At 45.7% G+C, this 20,742-nt stretch overlaps 1 protein-coding gene across 2 annotated transcripts in view; it reads right to left on the bottom strand.

The window, feature by feature from the left end:
• Positions 1 to 20,742, bottom strand: part of PNPLA8 (patatin like phospholipase domain containing 8) — a 123,571-nt gene that overhangs the window by 39,363 nt on the left and 63,466 nt on the right. For both annotated transcript variants that reach the window (XM_030215919.1, XM_030215918.1), the window contains exon 8: positions 2,146 to 2,340. In XM_030215919.1, the coding sequence (XP_030071779.1) occupies positions 2,146 to 2,340 (195 nt within the window). The remainder of the gene's footprint in view (positions 1 to 2,145; positions 2,341 to 20,742) is intronic.

Genomic DNA, 20,742 nt, shown 5'->3' with positions numbered 1-20,742 from the left:
CTAAGCTATGCGAAGGGTGTAAATTAGTAAAGTGTGAAAGGTATATATGACTTGGCAATACAGAGTATGATATTTGGAAGCAGGGTTTGTTGACTCCATGGTAACCACTTCACATCACTGCCTGGACAGACATGCCTTGCATTAATAACTGCTTTCACTGACTTGTTTTCTTGTTTACCTTACTTGTATAAGGAAAACAAAAAAGAACATTGAAACTGAATCAGAAAAGAAGATTCTGCATTCATTTGAAAAGAACAGGATTTAATGTGAATTCTAAGCCTAAGTTCTGAACATTTACCAAATACGTCTCATAAAGCTGGTTAAATTGGGCATCATCATTACATTCAAATAAGATCAGCTGATTGAAAGCAAGCATTGAGAAACATCATGGAGCCCACCTACGTAGAGATCAAAATTAAGAAATCCAGGTCAAGTCATGCTCAGCTCTGATGGCATTTTACAAAAAGAAGATCTGCCAATGTAGAGCCTTTGCTAAAATACCTGCAGGAGTACACATATATGACAGACAAATGCAGTGGGAGCAGCCATGTTGAAAAAAATGGATGAATGGCATGGACCCAGCAGCTTCCACATGGAAGTGTTGGCACCTCTATATAGAAGTGACAATTTTACAATTTCCACATGTACAAAATGGCACCAACTAAGTAGGGAGGCCATAATTTTAACTTGGTTTCAATTCTGGATAGGAATATGAAATGCATGGGATTGAAAAGAATGATTCCCTTGATCCCTCATGTAAAGCCCTGACCAAAACAAGAAATTTCTTAAAACCTATTTGTGCCTTTGAGCCAGTATTAATCCCGAAATGGGAGCTTTTCAACACGCATGTGCATGCCCTTCGTAGATTTCAGTCCCGCCCAAGTCAGATCGCCTTGAAATCTCTATGTGGTGTGGATATTCACTTGTAAACAGTGGCTTTGTAAAATCAGTATTTACTCATGTATGCAATCTACACATCTAAGTACTGCTATTTCCACATGAATATGTTTCTAAAGGAGTGGAAATTTAGCCTAATGGTTAGAGCAGTGGGCTGGGAACAGGAAAGTCGAGGTCCGAATCTCATGGCAGCTCCTTGTGATCTTAGCCAAGATACTTAATCCCCCATTGCCTTGGACCTGATGCTAGGCAGATTTTGGCAGTGATGCCAGTCCAGTTAATGTCCCCCATGTTGGGCAGCAGCAACATAGGTATAGAGGATAGGATTTGATTTGCTGCCCTTTTGTGGTTACAAAGTGGTTTACATATTATTACATATTATATACAGGTACTTTATTTTGTACCTGAAGCAATGAAGGGTTAAGTGACTTGCCCAGAGTCACAAAGTGCTGCAGTAGGAACTGAACCCAGTTCCCCTGGTTCTCATAGTGGTGCCTCAGACTGCATACGAGAATGCAATGGCCATCACTCTTGTATTATGCCAAGAAAACCACAAAGAAGGGGGTGGTCCTCACTGTGTGGTCACCAGAAGTTATTTAACTCAAGGGCATATCTGGATCGATTTTTCTAAAATAATTTTCCAAATTATGCTAATTTTACTATGAAGTAAATTATGTGTGTGTGTGGGGGGGGGGGGGGGGGGGGGAGAGAGAGCGAGAGAGAAGATGGGGGGGGAGAGAGAGAGGGAGAGAAAAGATGGCGGGGAGAGAGAGAGAGAGAGAGAGAGAGAGAAAAGATGGGGGGGGGGGGAGAGAGAGAGAGAAAAGATGGGGATGCTTATAGCTTTTTATGACAATAGGCATGTATATTTTCAAGATATAAAAATAACAGATAGGCCTTATGTCAGTGTAAAAGCTGGAATTTTTTTTGAGGTATGAATGTCCATCCAATCAAGGGTGATCCTGTCTATCACTTCAACAGAGTGACATTAACAAAGTTGCATCAAAAGGTATTCTATATGCCATCAGAAAGCCTGGCATCCAGGCATGTTTTCTATATGGAAGTGACCTGGGCCACATACTACACTGTGAAATAATTTCCAATTTAAGATATCTACAGTTGTTCCATCACTAACAAGCAAATAATTATTCAAAAAAATGATGAATTTGTAAGGGAGGAAAGAAAGGTGAGAAATAATTAACACCCCCACCCCAAAAATAAAAAGAAACAATAACAAAAAGAACTTACTTGATGAAGGTCTTCACCCAGTACATATTCCTGAAAGTATCCTGGGGCGGCAGATGAAGCTCTAATGGCTTGCCATAGATTATACTGACAACCTCCCAAATAGTGAGACTGGATACCTGGAAGATGGTTGTAGTTTCTGAACACAAATGCTTTAGGTGATGCTCCTCTGTTTACAAGTGTGCTTACTGCAGCAACCTAATGAGAAAATAAATGACAGAGAATCCGTTATTTTAAAATGCAGGTGCAAATGCATATTTTTTTTTTTTTTAGATTTTTAAGATTTTTAGTTCTCTAAAATACTAACAGAGGATGCCTTACCAAAATCAAACAATCTAACCATAAAAATACAGGTTTTTTTCATTCACAAGTTAATGACAACTGTGGAATGGGATTTTAGAAAGGAATTACAAAACAGAATTGATATGTCCAGGTTGGGATGCCTCAAGTTCTTCTAGTATTTTAGAACCAGATCTGCCAACATAGAATTAGTTGCAGCCAGAGCATCCATTTCAAAAGTGTCAATGTCCAAAACGTCAATGGGCACAACACCGCAACATATACATGTATGTGCTGGTATTCCAGAACATGCATGTCTTACGTGCTAGCATATATGTGTGTGTCTGTTAGCTACTGAGAGCTGGGGGGTGGTGGAGACTGAAGGGGAGAAGGGGTAAGGGGTAGTAAATAGCTCACTGAAGAAACAATGGTCAGCTGGGATGTTCAGTACACTCTAGTTAATGGAAAGGGGGAGGATAAGGGGGGCAAGAGTGTTGGTAGAATAGGGGGAAGGGGGAATCATATGTTCATGTCTATAGCTGAGACTCTCTCTCTGTTGTATAAGGTTTAATATAACTTCTTTGGGTATACAGATGCCTCCACCACCACGCCCATCTAAAGTAACCACACTTTAAGCATGCTCCTCTACACTCACTATTTTCAACAAGTGTGAATCTGGGCTTCCTGTTAGAATACAGAGAGATCCAATTCAAAAGACAGAAGAGAATCTGTGTTAACCCAAAAATTAAACCATCATGGCCCAAAAGTCAAAGAATAGGCATGCATTTAGAGCCTCAGAGTATAACACTGAGAGCATACTGAGCGCTTTAAACCATATGGAAACAATTTTCCATAATTTACCAGATACAACATTGGAAAGTAACCTTAGCAGTTTACAGGGGTATTCTTTTACATTTCTGTTTCAAATGTTTTCAGTTTATTTTATTTTATTTATTAGGATTTATTTACTGCCTTTTTGAAAGAATTCACTCAAGATGGTGTACAGTAAGAATAAATCAAACATAAGCAATAGACAATTACAGTAGTAAAAATATTCAAACAACAATAGTACACTGCTTACAATGTCAACATTTTATGTCAAAGTTTTAATTTGTAGTGCACAATGTAGGCAGTATGCATTAAAAACTAGTATCTGTCTCAGTTGAACTCCAGGGATGGGTAAGTTAGGAACAGGTGCAAAGCAGCTGGAGATCTTGGCAGGGGGGGGGGGGGGGGCTTGTTCAGTGGGAAACTCCCCTGTTCGTTGCAAACGAAGGCTCATGGTGCCAGGATCCCAGCATTTATTCTGACTAAGCTGCCCATCAGAATAATACTCCACAATGGAATCATCAGGACATCAGCAACTGAGGATCACTCCTATCCCATCTGGACCCTTAGGATTAGGAAATGTAGGGAGGGGACCAATGAAGGGAGAATGGAAGTTTGTACCAGGTTTGAGGGGGGGAGGGGGGGGGGAGAGTGTGGGATATATCTTAATGAAACAAAAGAAAAATGAATAAAAACTTGCTTGTTTATAATTAGTTCTGTTTCCAAATGGAATGGAGGAAATGCTGCTTAAACATTTTATTTAAACATTGCTCTATTTCAGTTGCAAATCAAGTAACAGATGATGTAATAATGTCTTCTCAAAATTGGACAAAATGGAATTCTGTAATACAAAAACTTTGAGGGTGTAAACAATCAATTCAGCTGTATAAGAGATACAATGTTAATGGGGTCTGAAAGCTGCACATTACTGCTACTTAAATCTATAAAAATAGATTAACCTATCATCTTGGTAGGAGGTCTTGCTTACAATTTTACATTTTGAAAGATGACTGAACTAGTTCAAGTTTGAAATTCCATTAGTAATGCCATTACCACAGCTTCAGACTATGTTATTACCTTTCACCTTCTATAAACACTCATACATTATTTCTGTGAGTTATAGTTATCAGGATGCTTACATTTCCACATTTGAGCCCACTAACTGTGAAAGATATGCGCATACGAGTGCTTATAAAAGGTAAGTGAATGTGTGGTAATGATCAGAGATCTTTGCAATGGCACTGTAAATTAAGTTTGAAACAGATGCCAACCTTATCCTTTTCTTTGTATTCTCCAGTGCCCAATCTTTACTGTGCACTTGTATTTACTTATTCCTCACCCTTATCTGCCCTTTCCAAACTAGCTAGGGTGGACTAAAATAAAGCGACTGCTACATACCTGTAGAAGGTATTCTCCGAGGGCAGCAGGCTGATTGTTCTCACTGATGGGTGACGTCCACGGCAGCCCCTCTAATCGGAACACTTTTCAAGCAAAGTCCTTTGCTAGCCCTCGTGCACCGATGCGCACCGCGCATGCGCGGCCGTCTTCCCGCCCGAACCAGCTCGTGTTCGTCAGTCCCATATGTAGCAAGACAAAACAAGGGAAGACACAACTCCAAAGGGGAGGCGGGCGGGGTTTGTGAGAACAATCAGCCTGCTGTCCTCGGAGAATACCTTCTACAGGTATGTAGCATTCACTTTCTCCGAGGACAAGCAGGCTGCTTGTTCTCACTGATGGGGTATCCCTAGCCCCCAGGCTCACTCAAAACAACAAACATGGTCAATTGGGCCTCGCAACGGCGAGGACATAACTGAGATTGACCTAACAATTTTTCCAACTAACTGAGAGTGTAGCCTGGAACTGAATAAAAGATGGGCCTAGGGGGGTGGAGTTGGATCCTAAACCCCGAACAGATTCTGAAGCACTGACTGCCCGAACTGACTGTCGCGTCGGGTATCCTGCTGCAGGCAGTAATGAGATGTGAATGTGTGGACAGATGACTACGTCGCAGCTTTGCAAATCTCTTCAATAGTGGCTGACTTCAAATGGGCTACCGACGCTGCCATGGCTCTAACATTATGAGCCGTGACATGACCCTCAAGAGCCAGCCCAGCCTGGGCATAAGTGAAGGAAATGCAATCTGCAAGCCAATTGGATATGGTGCGTTTCCCCACAGCCACTCCCCTCCTGTTGGGATCAAAAGAAACAAACAATTGGGCGGACTGTCTGTTGGGCTGTGTCCGCTCCAGATAGAAGGCCAATGCTCTCTTGCAGTCCAATGTGTGCAGCTGACGTTCAGCAGGGCAGGAATGAGGACGGGGACAGAATGTTGGCAAGACAATTGACTGGTTCAGATGGAACTCCGACACAACCTTTGGCAAGAACTTAGGGTGAGTGCGAAGGACTACTCTGTTATGATGAAATTTGGTGTAAGGAGCCTGGGCTACCAGGGCCTGAAGCCCACTGACTCTACGAGCTGAAGTAACTGCCACCAAGAAAATGACCTTCCAGGTCAAGTACTTCAGATGGCAGGAGTTCAGTGGCTCAAAGGAGGTTTCATCAGCTGGGTCAGAACGACATTGAGATCCCATGACACTGTAGGAGGTTTGACAGGGGGCTTTGACAAAAGCAAACCTCTCATGAAGCGAACAACTAAAGGCTGTCCTGAGATCGGCTTACCTTCCACACGGTAATGGTATACACTGACTGCACTAAGGTGAACCCTTACAGAGTTGGTCTTGAGACCAGACTCAGACAAGTGCAGAAGGTATTCAAGCAGGGTCTGTGTAGGACAAGAGCGAGGATCTAGGGCCTTGCTGTCACACCAGACGGCAAACCTCCTCCAAAGAAAGAAGTAACTCCTCTTAGTGGAATCTTTCCTGGAAGCAAGCAAGATGCGGGAGACACCCTCTGACAGACCCAAAGAGGCAAAGTCTACGCTCTCAACATCCAGGCCGTGAGAGCCAGAGACTGGAGGTTGGGATGCAGAAGCGCCCCTTCGTCCTGTGTGATGAGGGTCAGAAAACACTCCAATCTCCACGGTTCTTCGGAGAACAACTCCAGAAGAAGAGGGAACCAGATCTGACGCGGCCAACAAGAAGCAATCAGAATCATGGCGCCTCGGTCTTGCTTGAGTTTCAACAAAGTCTTCCCCACCAGAGGTATGGGAGGATAAGCATACAGCAGACCCTCCCCCCAGTCCAGGAGGAAGGCATCCGATGCCAGTCTGCCATGGGCCTGAAGCCTGGAACAGAACTGAGGGACTTTGTGGTTGGCTCGAGATGCAAAGAGATCTACCAAGGGGGTGCCCCACACCTGGAAGATCTGGCGCACTACTCGGGAACTGAGCGACCACTCGTGAGGTTGCATAATCCTGCTCAACCTGTCGGCCAGACTGTTGTTTACGCCTGCCAGATATGTGGCTTGGAGCACCATGCCGTGACGGCGAGCCCAGAGCCACATGCTGACGGCTTCCTGACACAGGGGGCGAGATCCGGTGCCCCCCTGCTTGTTGATGTAATACATGGCAACCTGGTTGTCTGTCTGAATTTGGATAATTTGGTGGGGCAGCCGATCTCTGAAAGCCTTCAGAGCGTTCCAGACCGCTCGCAACTCCAGATTGATCTGCAGATCGCGTTCCTGGAGGGACCAGCTTCCCTGGGTGGCCCATCGACATGAGCTCCCCACCCCAGGAGAGATGAATCCGTAGTCAGCACTTTTTGTGGCTGAGGAATTTGGAAAGGGCGTCCCAGAGTCAAATTGGACCAAATCGTCCACCAATACAGGGATTTGAGAAAACTCGTGGACAGGTGGATCACGTCTTCTAGATCCCCAGCAGCCTGAAACCACTGGGAAGCTAGGGTCCATTGAGCAGATCTCATGTGCAGGCGGGCCATGGGAGTCACATGAACTGTGGAGGCCATGTGGCCCAGCAATCTCAACATCTGCCGAGCTGTGATCTGCTGAGACGCTCGCACCCGTGAGACGAGGGACAACAAGTTGTTGGCTCTCGCCTTTGGGAGATAGGCACGAGCCATCCGAGAATCCAGCAGAGCTCCTATGAATTCGAGTCTCTGCACTGGGAGAAGGTGGGACTTTGGATAATTTATCACAAACCCCAGTAGCTCCAGGAGGCGAACAGTCATCTGCATGGACTGTAGAGCTCCTGCCTCGGATGTGTTCTTCACCAGCCAATCGTCGAGATATGGGAACACGTGTACCCCCAGCCTGCGAAGTGCCGCTGCTACTACAGCCAAGCACTTCGTGAACACTCTGGGCGCAGAGGCGAGCCCAAATGGTAGCACACAGTACTGGAAGTGACGTGTGCCCAGCTGAAATCGCAGATACTGCCTGTGAGCTGGCAGTATCGGGATGTGCGTGTAGGCATCCTGCAAGTCCAGAGAGCATAGCCAATCGTTTTCCTGAATCATGGGAAGAAGGGTGCCCAGGGAAAGCATCCTGAACTTTTCCTTGACCAGATATTTGTTCAGGGCCCTTAGGTCTAGGATGGGACGCATCCCCCCTGTTTTCTTTTCCACAACGAAGTACCTGGAATAGAATCCCAGCCCTTCCTGCCCGGATGGCACGGGCTCGACCGCATTGGCGCTGAGAAGGGCGGAGAGTTCCTCTGCAAGTACCTGCTTGTGTTGGAAGCTTTAAGACTGAGCTCCCGGTGGACAATTTGGAGGTTTTGAGGCCAAATTGAGGGTGTATCCTTGCCGGACTATTTGGAGAACCCACTGGTCGGAGGTTATGAGAGGCCACCTTTGGTGAAAAACTTTCAACCTCCCCCCGACCGGCAGATCGCCCGGCACTGACACATTGATGTCGGCTATGCTCTGCTGGAGCCAGTCAAAAGCTCGTCCCTTGCTTTTGCTGGGGAGCCGAGAGGCCTTGCTGAGGCGCACGCTGCTGACGAGAGCGAGCGCGCTGGGGCTTAGCCTGGGCCGCAGGCTGTCGAGAAGGAGGATTGTACCTACGCTTACCAGAAGAGTAGGGAACAGTCTTCCTTCCCCCATAAAAACGTCTACCTGTGGAGGTAGAAGCTGAAGGCTGCCGGCTGGAGAACTTGTCGAAAGCGGTATCCCGCTGGTGGAGCTGCTCTACCACCTGTTCGACCTTCTCTCCAAAAATATTATCCGCACGGCAAGGCGAGTCCGCAAACCGCTGCTGGATCCTATTCTCCAGGTTGGAGGCACGCAGCCATGAGAGCCTGCGCATCACCACACCCTGAGCAGCGGCCCTGGACACAACATCAAAGGTGTCATACACCCCTCTGGCCAGGAATTTTCTGCACGCCTTCAGCTGCCTGACCACCTCCTGAAAAGGCTTGGCTTGCTCAGGGGGAAGAGCATCAACCAAGCCCGCCAACTGCCGCACATTGTTCCGCATGTGTATGCTCGTGTAGAGCTGGTAAGACTGGATTTTGGCCACGAGCATAGAAGAATGGTAGGCCTTCCTCCCAAAGGAGTCTAAGGTTCTAGAGTCCTTGCCCGGGGGCGCCGAAGCATGCTCCCTAGAACTCTCAGCCTTCTTTAGGGCCAAATCCACAACTCCAGAGTCGTGAGGCAACTGAGTGCGCATCAGCTCTGGGTCCCCATGGATCCGGTACTGGGACTCGATCTTCTTGGGAATGTGGGGATTACTTAAAGGCTTGGTCCAGTTCGCCAGCAATGTCTTTTTTAGGACATGATGCATGGGTACTGTGGACGCTTCCTTAGGTGGAGAAGGATAGTCCAGGAGCTCAAACATTTCAGCCCTGGGCTCGTCCTCCACAACCACCAGGAAGGGGATGGCCGTAGACATCTCCCGGACAAAGGCCGCAAAAGACAGACTCTCGGGAGGAGAAAGCTGCCTTTCAGGGGAGGGAGTGGGATCAGAAGGAAGACCATCAGACTTCTCGTCAGAGAAATATCTGATGTCCTCCTCCTCCTCCCACGAGGCCTCACCATCGGTATCAGACACAAGTTCATGGACCTGTGTCTGAAGCCGTGCCCGGCTCGACTCTGTGGAACCACGGCCACGGTGTGGGCGTCGAGAGGTAGACTCCCTCGCCCGCACCGGCGAAGCTCCCTCCGCCGACGTCGTTGGGGAGCCTTCCTGGGAGGCGACCGCAGTCGGTACCGCAAGCGGCACCGATGTCGGAGACCTCACCCCGGGCAAGGGGCCAGCCGGCGCCTCGCTCGACGGTACCGGTGGCGCAAGCACCCCCGGTACCGGAAGGGAAGGGCGCAACAGCTCTCCCAGGATCTCTGGGAGAACGGCCCGGAGACTCTCGTGCAGGGCGGCTGTGGAGAAAGACATGGAAGCCGATGCAGGAGTCAATGTCAGAGTCTGTTCCGGGCGTGGAGGCTGTTCCGGGCTGTCCAAGGTGGAGCGCATCGACACCTCCTGAACAGAGGGTGAGCGGTCCTCCCGGTGCCGATGCCTACTGGGTGCCGACTCCCTCGGCGACCCAGAGCTCTCGGTACCGACGCGGGAAGGAGACTGGTGTCGATGCTTCTTTGACTTTTTCAAACGAAGCATGTCACCGGAGCTTCCCAGTACCGACGAGGAGGACGTAGAATCCAGCCGTCGCTTCCTCGGGGCCGAGGACGAAGAAGGTCGGTCTGGGGGGGGCTGTATCGCAGGAGCCCTCAGGGTAGGGGGAGACCCACCCGAAGGCTCACCGCCACCAGCAGGGGAATGGACAGCCCTCACCTGCACTCCAGTCGAAGCACCACCGTCCAACGACATCAGCACTAGTGGAGGTCCCGGTACCACCGACGCCGACGCAACCTTTCGATGTCTCGGCCCCGATGCAGAGGGTCGATGCCCTCGATGCAGTCACGGCCGAGGACGGAGGTCTTGACGCTGTCAACGCCGACGCACTCGATACTCCCGGTGCCGATGCCGACGAAGAACCCGAGAACAAAACGTTCCACTGGGCCAATCTCGCTACCTGAGTCCTTTTCTGTAAAAGGGCGCAAAGACTACAGGCCTGCGGGCGGTGCCCAGCCCCCAGACACTGAAGACACGACGCGTGCCTGTCAGTGAGCGAGATTACCCTGGCACACTGGGTGCACTTCTTGAAGCCACTGGGAGACTTCGATGACATGAGTGGAAAAATCGCGACGGCGAAGTCAAAACTCGTAATTGCGGTAAGGCACCAAAAAGAGGGGGAGAAAAAAATTCGACCCGAGGCCTCAAAAGGGCCTACCCCGAAAACGAAAGAAAACTTAACGGGGCAAAAAACTGGAAATATAGGATGGGGAAAAAGACCGAAAAGGTCTTCTTCCGAATCCCTTTTTTTTTTCTCTAGCGAAAGGCCAAAAAAGACGCGCGAGGTCAACTTAAGGGGCGCGAACGGCGTAAACACGACCGTACCGAGCGCAGACAAAAGAAGACTGACGAACACGAGCCGGTTCGGGCGGGAAGTCTCAAAATAATTTATCAACAATATTTGTAGAGACAATATACTATAACCATATATAAAAAAGTTTTAAATGATTTTTATGTAATCAGAATCCTGGGACATAGTCAGAAAGTGGACAAGATATCACTTTCCAGTCAATCATCACACCTTTCTGTTACCAGCACATAAAATGTTCTTGATATTGTGTCAAACATACCTAATGCAAGGACATTATGGGGCTAATTTAAAAAAAAAAAAAAAAAAAAATGTCCAAAAAGTGTCATAAAGCACCATTTGGACGAATTTTCTCAAAAAGTCCAAATTGGTATTTTCAAAACCTGCTTTGCAAACATCTATGCAATTCGTCTGCAGTGTGTCCAAATGACAAGGGGACATGTCGTGGGCGTTTTGAAGGTGGGATTAGGGATTAGCCAGGGTTTGGGTTCCCAAGTCACCATCTCAGTTCGTGTTTTTTTCAGAATATTTTGTTTAAAGGTTTGGAAGTTATATAAATGATTGAATGCTGGACTTTGAGAGTATGATTTGATTTTCTTATATGTTTATTTTGTATTTGATTTTGGAGTTCATATGTGGAGGAGAACAGAGACTGGATGGAAAGGGGGCAAACACTGGATTGAAGAGGAGAAAAGGAAAGCAGGTTATGGATGAAGGACAAGAGAGAATGAGAGCTGACCATAGATGGTGGAGGAGGAGGGGCAGACTCAGGATGGAAAGGAGAGAGAAGGGCAGTTGCTGGATGGAAGGGGGAGGGAAGGACAAGAGAGAAGAAGGGAGATGCTGCTCATGGGGAAGGAAAGACAAGAGGGAATGGGGATAGAAAAGAAGGAGGAATAAGGGGAGAAGCTTAACATGAAGAGGGATAGGGAGATAGAGATGGTATGCTGGACATGGGGAGGGTGGATAGGGACACAAAGGGGTGTTGCTGACTGAGCAAGAATAGAGATACGGGGGGGGGGGGGATATGCTCAACATAACAGAAAGATGGACATGGACAGAGAAGAAATGCCAAATGAACCAGGAGACCCTGGCAAAAGAGTTAAGAGAAGACAGAGGAAAGTGGAAATCAGACACAAAAATTAAAAGACCTGACCACAAAGGTAGAAAAATAAATTTCATTTTCTGTTTATTGATAGTAGCTTTAAAGGACTGAATTGAATAAAATCAAATAATCAATTCATATGAATGAATCAAATAGAAAAAAGTTTTGGCCGAATCGGACAGCACTACCTAGTAAATATCACTGAGAAAACTGACCATTTAGTTCTATTATCCTTTCCCCATCTTTTAGCAAGTTCCCAATCCATGCTTCCATCTCATGACTTTTTAATTTCCTCAGAAGTCTCATGAAAAAGTTTGTTAAATGCCTTCTGAAAGTATACTGTATCAACCAGTTTATTAATTTATTTATTACATTTGTATCCCACATTTTCCCGCATAGCAGTAGGCTCAATGTGGCTTGAGTTACAGGTCCCGGAGAGGAAAGTACCAACTCCGGGAATATATACAGAGTGGAAAATAAAGTAACAGTAGGTGCAAGGAAGCTGATAAGGTTCCGGAAAACAGAATACAACTCTGGGACGAATATATAGCAGTAATCACAATGAGGCTGATAAGTCTCCGGGGATGGGACTATAGCTTCTAGTGAGCAATATAGAGTAGGATAAGGATAGAAGTACACTTAATTATAACTGGAGAGGTAAAATTCGTACAGTTTGAAGTAACAGGATTATGTGGAAGAGGTATTGTTCATTTCTTAGTTCAATAGATGTGATACATTGTTCATGAATTAGTTTGGGACTGCTGGGTAGGCTTTCCGGAAGAGGTGAGTCTTGAGGTGTTTTCAGAATTTTAGATGGGTGTTCACAGTTCTAATGTTTCTAGGTAATGCGTTGCAGAGCTGGGTGCAAATGTAGGATGCATATGTTGATTTGTATTTTGGTCCTTTACAGTTTGGGTAATGCAGGTTTAGAAAGGTTCTTGATGATTCAATGATGTTTCTAGTTGGTAAGTCGATAAGTTTGGTCATGTAGGTTGGGGCTAGGCCATGGATTATTTTGTGGACCAGAGTGCAAATTTTGAAGGCTATTCGTTCCTTGATTGGTAGCCAGTGCAGTATTTCGTGTAGGGGTTTAGCACTTTCGAATCTTGTCTTTCCGAAAATGAATCTAGCTGCCGTGTTCTGTGCGGTCTGGAGTTTCCTTAAGATCTGTTCTTTCCATCCTGTATATACGGCATTACAGTAGTCCACATGTGATAGTATCATTGTTTGAATTATGTTACGGAAAGTTTCCCTTGGGAAGAATCGTTTGATCCGTTTGAGTTTCCACATTGTATGGAACATTTTCTTCGTGATGGCAGAGGCTTGGATCTCCAGGGTTAGGTTGGTGTCAATAGTAATTCCAAGGATCTTCAGTTTGGCCAATATTGGGAGAGTATGTTCCGAAGATTTTATGGACAAAAGGAGGTTTGTTTTGTGGTGAGAAGAGAGAATAAGGCAGTGAGTTTTTTCCTTGTTGAGTCTGAATGCTGATGCCCAGGCATCCATTAAGCTTAAACTAGTCTTTATTGCAACAGTGATTTCTGTTGGATTAGAGTTGAACGGTATGTAAATGGTGACATCATCCGTATACAGAAAAGGATTAAGATTTTGCTTGTATAGGGCATGAGCAAGGGGGATCATCATCAGATTAAATAATATGGGTGAGAGAGATGAACCCTGGGGTACTCCGCAGTCGGTACTCCATGATGGTGATATGTTAGATTTTGCTTTTACTTGATAAGATCTCGTGGTTAGGAAACCCTTGATCCATTTGAGTATATTCCCTCCTACGCCTAACTTGTCGAGTATTCTTAATAGTATATAGTGGTCAACCATATCGAATGCACTTGACAAGTCGAATTGCAAGAGGAGTATGTTTTTGCCTAATGCAATTTCCTTTTTGAACTTGGCTAGGAGAGTTACCAGGACAGTTTCTGTACTGTGGAGGGATCTGAAGCCCAACAGTGATTCATGAAGGATTGAGAAATTGTCGATGTATTCAGTAAGTTGTTTAGCTACAATGCTTTCCATCAGTTTGGTTGTAAGTGGGATGGATGCCACAGGTCGATAGTTGGTGATATCATTAGTTTTCTTTTTGGTGTGTTTTGGTAATGGTGTGAGTAGTATATTACCTTTCTCTTTGGGGAATATGCCATGCTGGAACAAGAAGTTGAGGTGGGAGGTAAGCTCAATGATGAATCTAACGGGGGGGGGGGGGGGGTCATTAGATAATTGGGGCAGGTGTCCAATTGACAGTAGGCTGTAGAGAGCTTATTGGTTGCTAGTGCTATTGTTTTTTGTGTGATCTGGGCGAAATTTGTCCACATTCGGTCGGCTGGGTATTCTTCTGAGCGTGGGTCTAGTTCATTAAGGAAGGTACCAAGGTTGGTGTAGTCCTGTGTCATATTTTTGTGTAGATCGACAATTTTGCCTTTGAAGTAGAGTAGTTAACAAGTTTGTCTGCTGTTGGGATTCCTGATTTTGTTGAGGACACTGGTTTTGTGTCTAGTAATTTATCCAGTAACTATACACATCTACACCAGTTACAGTAATTCATGTACAGACAAAAGTTCAAAAGTATGCATGTAGTTCCAAGCTCCTCCCAGGATGCCTTCTCCTAAGCAAGTAAACCATGTGTAACATGGAACTGCATCTGTACTTTGAAAAATATATTCTCTTGACTTATTACAATGTTAACATAATGAAAAATAAGCTAAGTGCTGCCTATAAAGATGTACAAAGAAGAACCTGACCTGGTAAATCTAAGAAAGCCAAGTTACTCACCTGTAGCAGATGTTCTCAGAGGACAGCAGGACATATATTCTCACATCTGGGAGTGATGACATTCAAGGGAGTCCTTAGCAGAGATATTCACCAGCGTTTTTTTCTCTAAGCTTTTGGTACTGTTGATCACGCATGCATGTGCCTTCCCATCAGCCATTGCCACGTAGGATGAGGGAAGTGTGATATACTAGCTGATATAATACAGTTCTCAAGGGAGGAGAGTGGGGATGTGAGAATATATGTGCTGCTATCCTCAGAGAACACCTACTACAGCTAAATAACTTTGCTTTCTCTGAGGACAAGCCAGGCATTATACACTCACAACTGGGAATCCCTAGCTACCAGGCTGTCTGAAACAAAAAGGGAAAAATAGACCATGCCTGCAACTAGCAAGATCAAGAACATTCTTTTTTGCTGGAAAAGAAACAAAATGGCTGTAGGGGAAGAGCTGGATTCAAACAAATGCCGAAGGACTGTCTGACCAAACTGGCTGTCATGTGAAGTCTCTTGCTCAAGATAGCAATGAAATGTGAAAGTTTGGACAGAAGATACTGAAGAAACTTCTCACTATACAGAATATAGCATTATGTCTAATTTTTTCTTTAAAAAAGTTTGAGTGTGCATCTTGTTATTATGTGAAACTCCACTGGATTCCTGTGCAAGCCAGGATTTTGTTTAAATTTTCTTGTTTTGTGTAGAAATTTATATATGGCTTATTCCCACTATACTTATTGAACCATCTTGTTTTTGCTAGCACAAGTCACCAGGATTTGAGAACTTTTCACTTTTCCTTCTCTAAAAAATATAAGAAGAACTAGACTAATTAATATTCTTTTTTCATATCAAGCAGTTCGTTTTGATAAGGCTATTAAGGATATCTTGATGTCTGAAATCTCTTATAACCAATTCTGCAAACAGATTAAAACTTACTCATTTAGAAAATGTGTGCTAAATAACATAATATATAGCTCAGGGATGTTCTGTTTTTGTTAGGTTATATTTTGTTGTTCCAGGAACAGAAAGGTATATGGCGGAATATAAATTTATTGTTAATGTTAAAAGTCCACATCGCAGCTCTCTGGAGGTTGACCTCAGATGGGCTACTGATGCAGCCATGGCTCTGACATTATGAGCCGTGATATGACCCACCAGATTTAGTCCAGCCTAGGCATAAATAAAGGAGATGCATTCTAATTGCCAACTTGATAGTATGTGTTTACTGAGGGCAGCCCCCATCCTGTTGGGATCAAAAGAAACAAAAACCTGGGTGGACTGTCTATAGGATAGAGTTGGCTCCAATTAGAAGGCAAGGCTCTTAGTCCAAGTTATGCAGTGTGCTTTTGCCAGGACAGCATGATGTTTTAGAAAGAATGTTGGCAGAACAATTAACTGGTTAAGAGGGAACTCCAACACAACCTTAGGAAGGAACTTAGGATGCGTACAGATAACTACTCTGTTATGATGAAATCTTCTGTAAGATGGATCTGTTACTAGGGCCTGGAGCTCACGGACCCTGCACATTGAAGTGACCACCACCAAACACAATACCTTCTAGGTCAAATTCTTCAGATGACAAGCGGCTCAAAAGGAGCTTTCATCGGCTGGGTGATTACAATGTTGAGATCCCGTGACACTGTAAGGGGCTTGATGGGAGGTTTAAGTAATAGCAAACCCCTCATGAATCAAACAACTAAAGGCTTAGCAGAGATGGGCTTACCTTCCACTGGTTGATGGTAAGCACCAATTGCACTGAGACGAACCATTATGGAGTTCGTCTTAAGGCCAGTCTTAGAAAAATGTAGAAGGTAATCAAGCAGTTTTTGTGTAAGACAAGAAAAAGGGACTAAGGCCTTGCCCCTCACACCAGATGGCAAATCTCCTCTACTTTAAATTATAAGATCTCTTAATGGAATCTTTCCTGGAAGCAAGAAGAATGCAGGAGACACCCTCATTCAGTTGGAAGGAATCAGCTTCTAGCCTCTCAACATCCAAGCCATGAGGGCTAGGGATTGAAGCTTGAGGGAAGCAGAATGAATCCGTCATTCTGAGTACTGAGTGGCAGAAAACACTCCAGGCTCCACAGGTCCTGGATGGCAAAGTTCAGAAATAGAGGGAACCAAACCTGCCTCAGCCAGTAGGGGACAATTAGGATCATGGCTTCCCTGTCCTGTTTAAGTTTCAGGAGAGTTTTCTCTATGACAGGTATGGGAGGATATGCATACAAAAGACCCTTCCCCACAATTGAGTAGAAAGGCATCTGAGGCTAGTCTGTCCCATGATCACAGTCTGTAACAGCACTGAGGGACTTTGTTGAGGTGAGTGGTGAAAAGATCTTTCAAGGGGGTGACCCAATCTCTGTATGGGCGTGACCTCAGAGAGCTTCTACGGTTGCATTATCCTGTTCAGTCTGTCTTCCAGACAGTTGTTCTTCCCTGCCAGGTAAGTGGCTCTGAACACCATGCCATTGCTGAATGTCCAATTTCACATTCTGACCACATCCTGACACAGGAGGTATAAGCCCGTGTCTTCCCGCTTAGTGATATAATACAATCACACCCTGATTGTATGAGAATAATTTGGTGCATCAGCCAATCTCTGAAAGCTTTAGAGCATTCCAAATGGCCAGAAGTTCTAGGAGGTTGATGTGATATTAAGCCTCCTCTGGGGCGTTGACCTTGGGTGTGGAGTCCATCTACATGAGCTAGTTAACCCAGGTTGGATGCATCTGTTGTTAATATCTTGTGGGGTGAAGGAATTTAGAATGAGAGACCCATGGTCAAATTGAGGCGTGTAATAGATATGATGTGCACAGTCAAGGTCATGTGATCTAGCAATCTCAACACCTGCTGAGCTGATACCTGCTGGCTCTGACAAAGTTGCAATACTATGGAGACCAATACATCCACTCTGTAAGAAAATGCTGGGGTCTGAGCCATTTCTAGTATGGCTCCTATTAACTCCAACTGTTGCGTAGGCAGGAGATGTACTTGGAGTAGTTTATAACAAATCCTAGTAGCTTCAGCACCTGAATAATTCTTTGCATTGATTCTTGAGCTCCTTCCTTTGATGTGCTCTTCACAAACCAATTGTCCAGGCAGGGACATATGTGAACCCCCAGTCTGCACAGCAATGCTGTGACTACTGTGAGACAATTTGTGAACACTGGGGGCAGACGAGAGGGCAAATGGCAATATGCAGTACTAGAAGTGGTATTTCCCAACTTGAAATCTGAGATACCTCCTGAAAGCAGGTTGTATCTGAATGTGGGAATAGGTATCATTCAAGTCCAGAGAGCATAGCCAGAATCATGAGAAGTAGGGTGTCCAGAGAAACGATCCTGAACTTCTGCTTTAATAAGTACTTGAGTGCTGAGAGGTTAATCTGATTGCTCTCGGTGGGAAATTTGGAAGGATTCTCCGCAAATGAAAAGCGTAGCCTATCCGGACTATTTCGAGAACCCACTAGTTTGAGATTTCAAATGGGACACCTTGCTTGGAAAAAATTCAGTCTCCCTCCTATTGGTAGGCCATCCGAAACAGATAGTTTTACTGTACAGCTATGCCACTGGAGCCAGTCAAAGGCCTGTCCCTTGATTAGAGTGGGGAGCCCGCTGGGACTTCTGAGCTCTCTCCTGCCGTGACAGGGGTGGGAGCTCAGACCTGGATGGAATGGGCAAAAAGGAGGAACATTCGCCTTTCTGAGTAGCTGGCCCTTTGTTCCCTCTGGCTGAGAACCTCCTGGACCACCTCAAACTCGTCACCAAAATGGTTGTCTCCCCAGTATGGGATGTCCGCCAGTTTCTGCTGAACTGCTGGTTCTAGGTCCGAGGTACGCAGCCAGGTGAGTCAGCATATCATGATACCTCATGGCAGAAATGCTGGATACTATACTAGCAGCATCATAAGTTGCTCGAACCATGTGATTCTACACTTCTTGTGCTTGACTACTCTCTGGTGGAGCTCTGTAGCTTTTTCATGAGGTAGAGTGCTTGCAAATGCCGCCACACTGTGCACTTAATTCCGCAAGTGCACGCTCACGAAGAGCTGGCAAGGATGTATGCTGGAGGATTGAATAACATTCTGAAAAACCTTCCTCCCAAAAGGCTCCAAGATCCGAGTCTCATTCCCCGGTGTTCACTCCAACGTCCCTTGAGGCATCAGCATCAATGCAAGGTGAACAGACATTGCATAGGCCTCCAGTATGGATTGGGGGCTCCATCGGGGTCGACACCAAATGCCCTTAATGCTTTGCATTGCGTCAGGTGAGAAGGCACCTCAACTCCTCCTGCAGCATGACCTGATCTGCCCCTCAAAGTCCGGTACTGGCCAAGGTTTGGGGCCCAGACGGTTGGGTCAAATCCTCTGCAGTCACCAGAGGCTTGGTTCCGGTTCAGCGAGGGGCCGACACATCTGCTCCGGTGCCTTGGAGGGGCAGCTACCCTCTCAATGTGGATGCTTCTCAAGTATAAATGATGTTGATGCCCAGGTGCTCTCAAGGCCATGCTTCAATGAGGACTAGTGTCAATACTTCTTGGCCTCCACCCAATGTATGACATCGCTGCCTCTTGGCATCAACGAGGACAATATCGACTCTTTAAGGGTCTTTGGTGCCGGATTGGAGGATGCCTAATGCCGATGGGTCCTATCAATATTTGTCAACATGTCCCCACTGGCCGATGCAGCTCTGAGAGCAATAGGGACTGATGTCTCAGATGTCAAAGTTGATGGACTGGTCTTGTAGGCAACAAAAATATTTTTGTGATGCACTTGACTCTTAACGCTTCTTGATGAAAGCTAAGAACACAGTTTACACAAAGAAAGATTATGTTCAATTCACAGACATGATAGGCACCATGAATAAGTGTCCATGAGAGACATAGTCCTGCCACTCCTGGATCACTTCTTAAACACACTGGGAGTTTTGTGAACACTGAAGGAAAAACAGCCCAAGTAAAATCAAACAGCTCAATTTTGAACAAAAACGGGAAAATTCACCCAACTGGATACTCGAGGCCTAAGAGGAGCCACAGAAAGAGAAAGAAACTTACAAAAATGGTGAGAACGCTGCAGAAACTAAGAGGAATAAAGAGGAACCTGATCCCATGCAAAGGGACCAACACTACTGAAGAAAACTGGGTGAACTTGTCATGAAAGAAAAAAAAAAACCCAAAACAAAATGGTGTGCTTGAGCGAGAGCTGGCAAAGCGTCCTCTCAGCTCTGCAAAAGAAAACAGACTGCTCTGGTCACACATAGTGATGGTGGCGGCAGATGGGAAGATGCGCACATGCGCGATCAATGGTCCAAAGGGCTTTGAGAAAAGAACACTGGGAAGCGTCTCCACTGAGGCCTCTGTCAGATGATGTCACCCCTAGATATGAGTATATACAGTGGGGGAAATAAGTATTTGATCCCTTGCTGATTTTGTAAGTTTGCCCACTGACAAAGACATGAGCAGCCCATAATTGAAGGGTAGGTTATTGGTAACAGTGAGAGATAGCACATCACAAATTAAATCCGGAAAATCACATTGTGGAAAGTATATGAATTTATTTGCATTCTGCAGAGGGAAATAAGTATTTGATCCCCCACCAACCAGTAAGAGATCTGGCCCCTACAGACCAGGTAGATGCTCCAAATCAACTCGTTACCTGCATGACAGACAGCTGTCGGCAATGGTCACCTGTATGAAAGACACCTGTCCACAGACTCAGTGAATCAGTCAGACTCTAACCTCTACAAAATGGCCAAGAGCAAGGAGCTGTCTAAGGATGTCAGGGACAAGATCATACACCTGCACAAGGCTGGAATGGGCTACAAAACCATCAGTAAGACGCTGGGCGAGAAGGAGACAACTGTTGGTGCCATAGTAAGAAAATGGAAGAAGTACAAAATGACTGTCAATCGACAAAGATCTGGGGCTCCACGCAAAATCTCACCTCGTGGGGTATCCTTGATCATGAGGAAGGTTAGAAATCAGCCTACAACTACAAGGTGGGAACTTGTCAATGATCTCAAGGCAGCTGGGACCACTGTCACCACGAAAACCATTGGTAACACATTACGACATAACGGATTGCAATCCTGCAGTGCCCGCAAGGTCCCCCTGCTCCGGAAGGCACATGTGACGGCCCGTCTGAAGTTTGCCAGTGAACACCTGGATGATGCCGAGAGTGATTGGGAGAAGGTGCTGTGGTCAGATGAGACAAAAATTGAGCTCTTTGGCATGAACTCAACTCGCCGTGTTTGGAGGAAGAGA

This window comes from Microcaecilia unicolor, chromosome 10 (assembly GCF_901765095.1).
Source record: "Microcaecilia unicolor chromosome 10, aMicUni1.1, whole genome shotgun sequence".
Taxonomy (NCBI): domain Eukaryota; kingdom Metazoa; phylum Chordata; class Amphibia; order Gymnophiona; family Siphonopidae; genus Microcaecilia; species Microcaecilia unicolor.
This window is presented reverse-complemented; position numbering and strand designations above follow the sequence as displayed.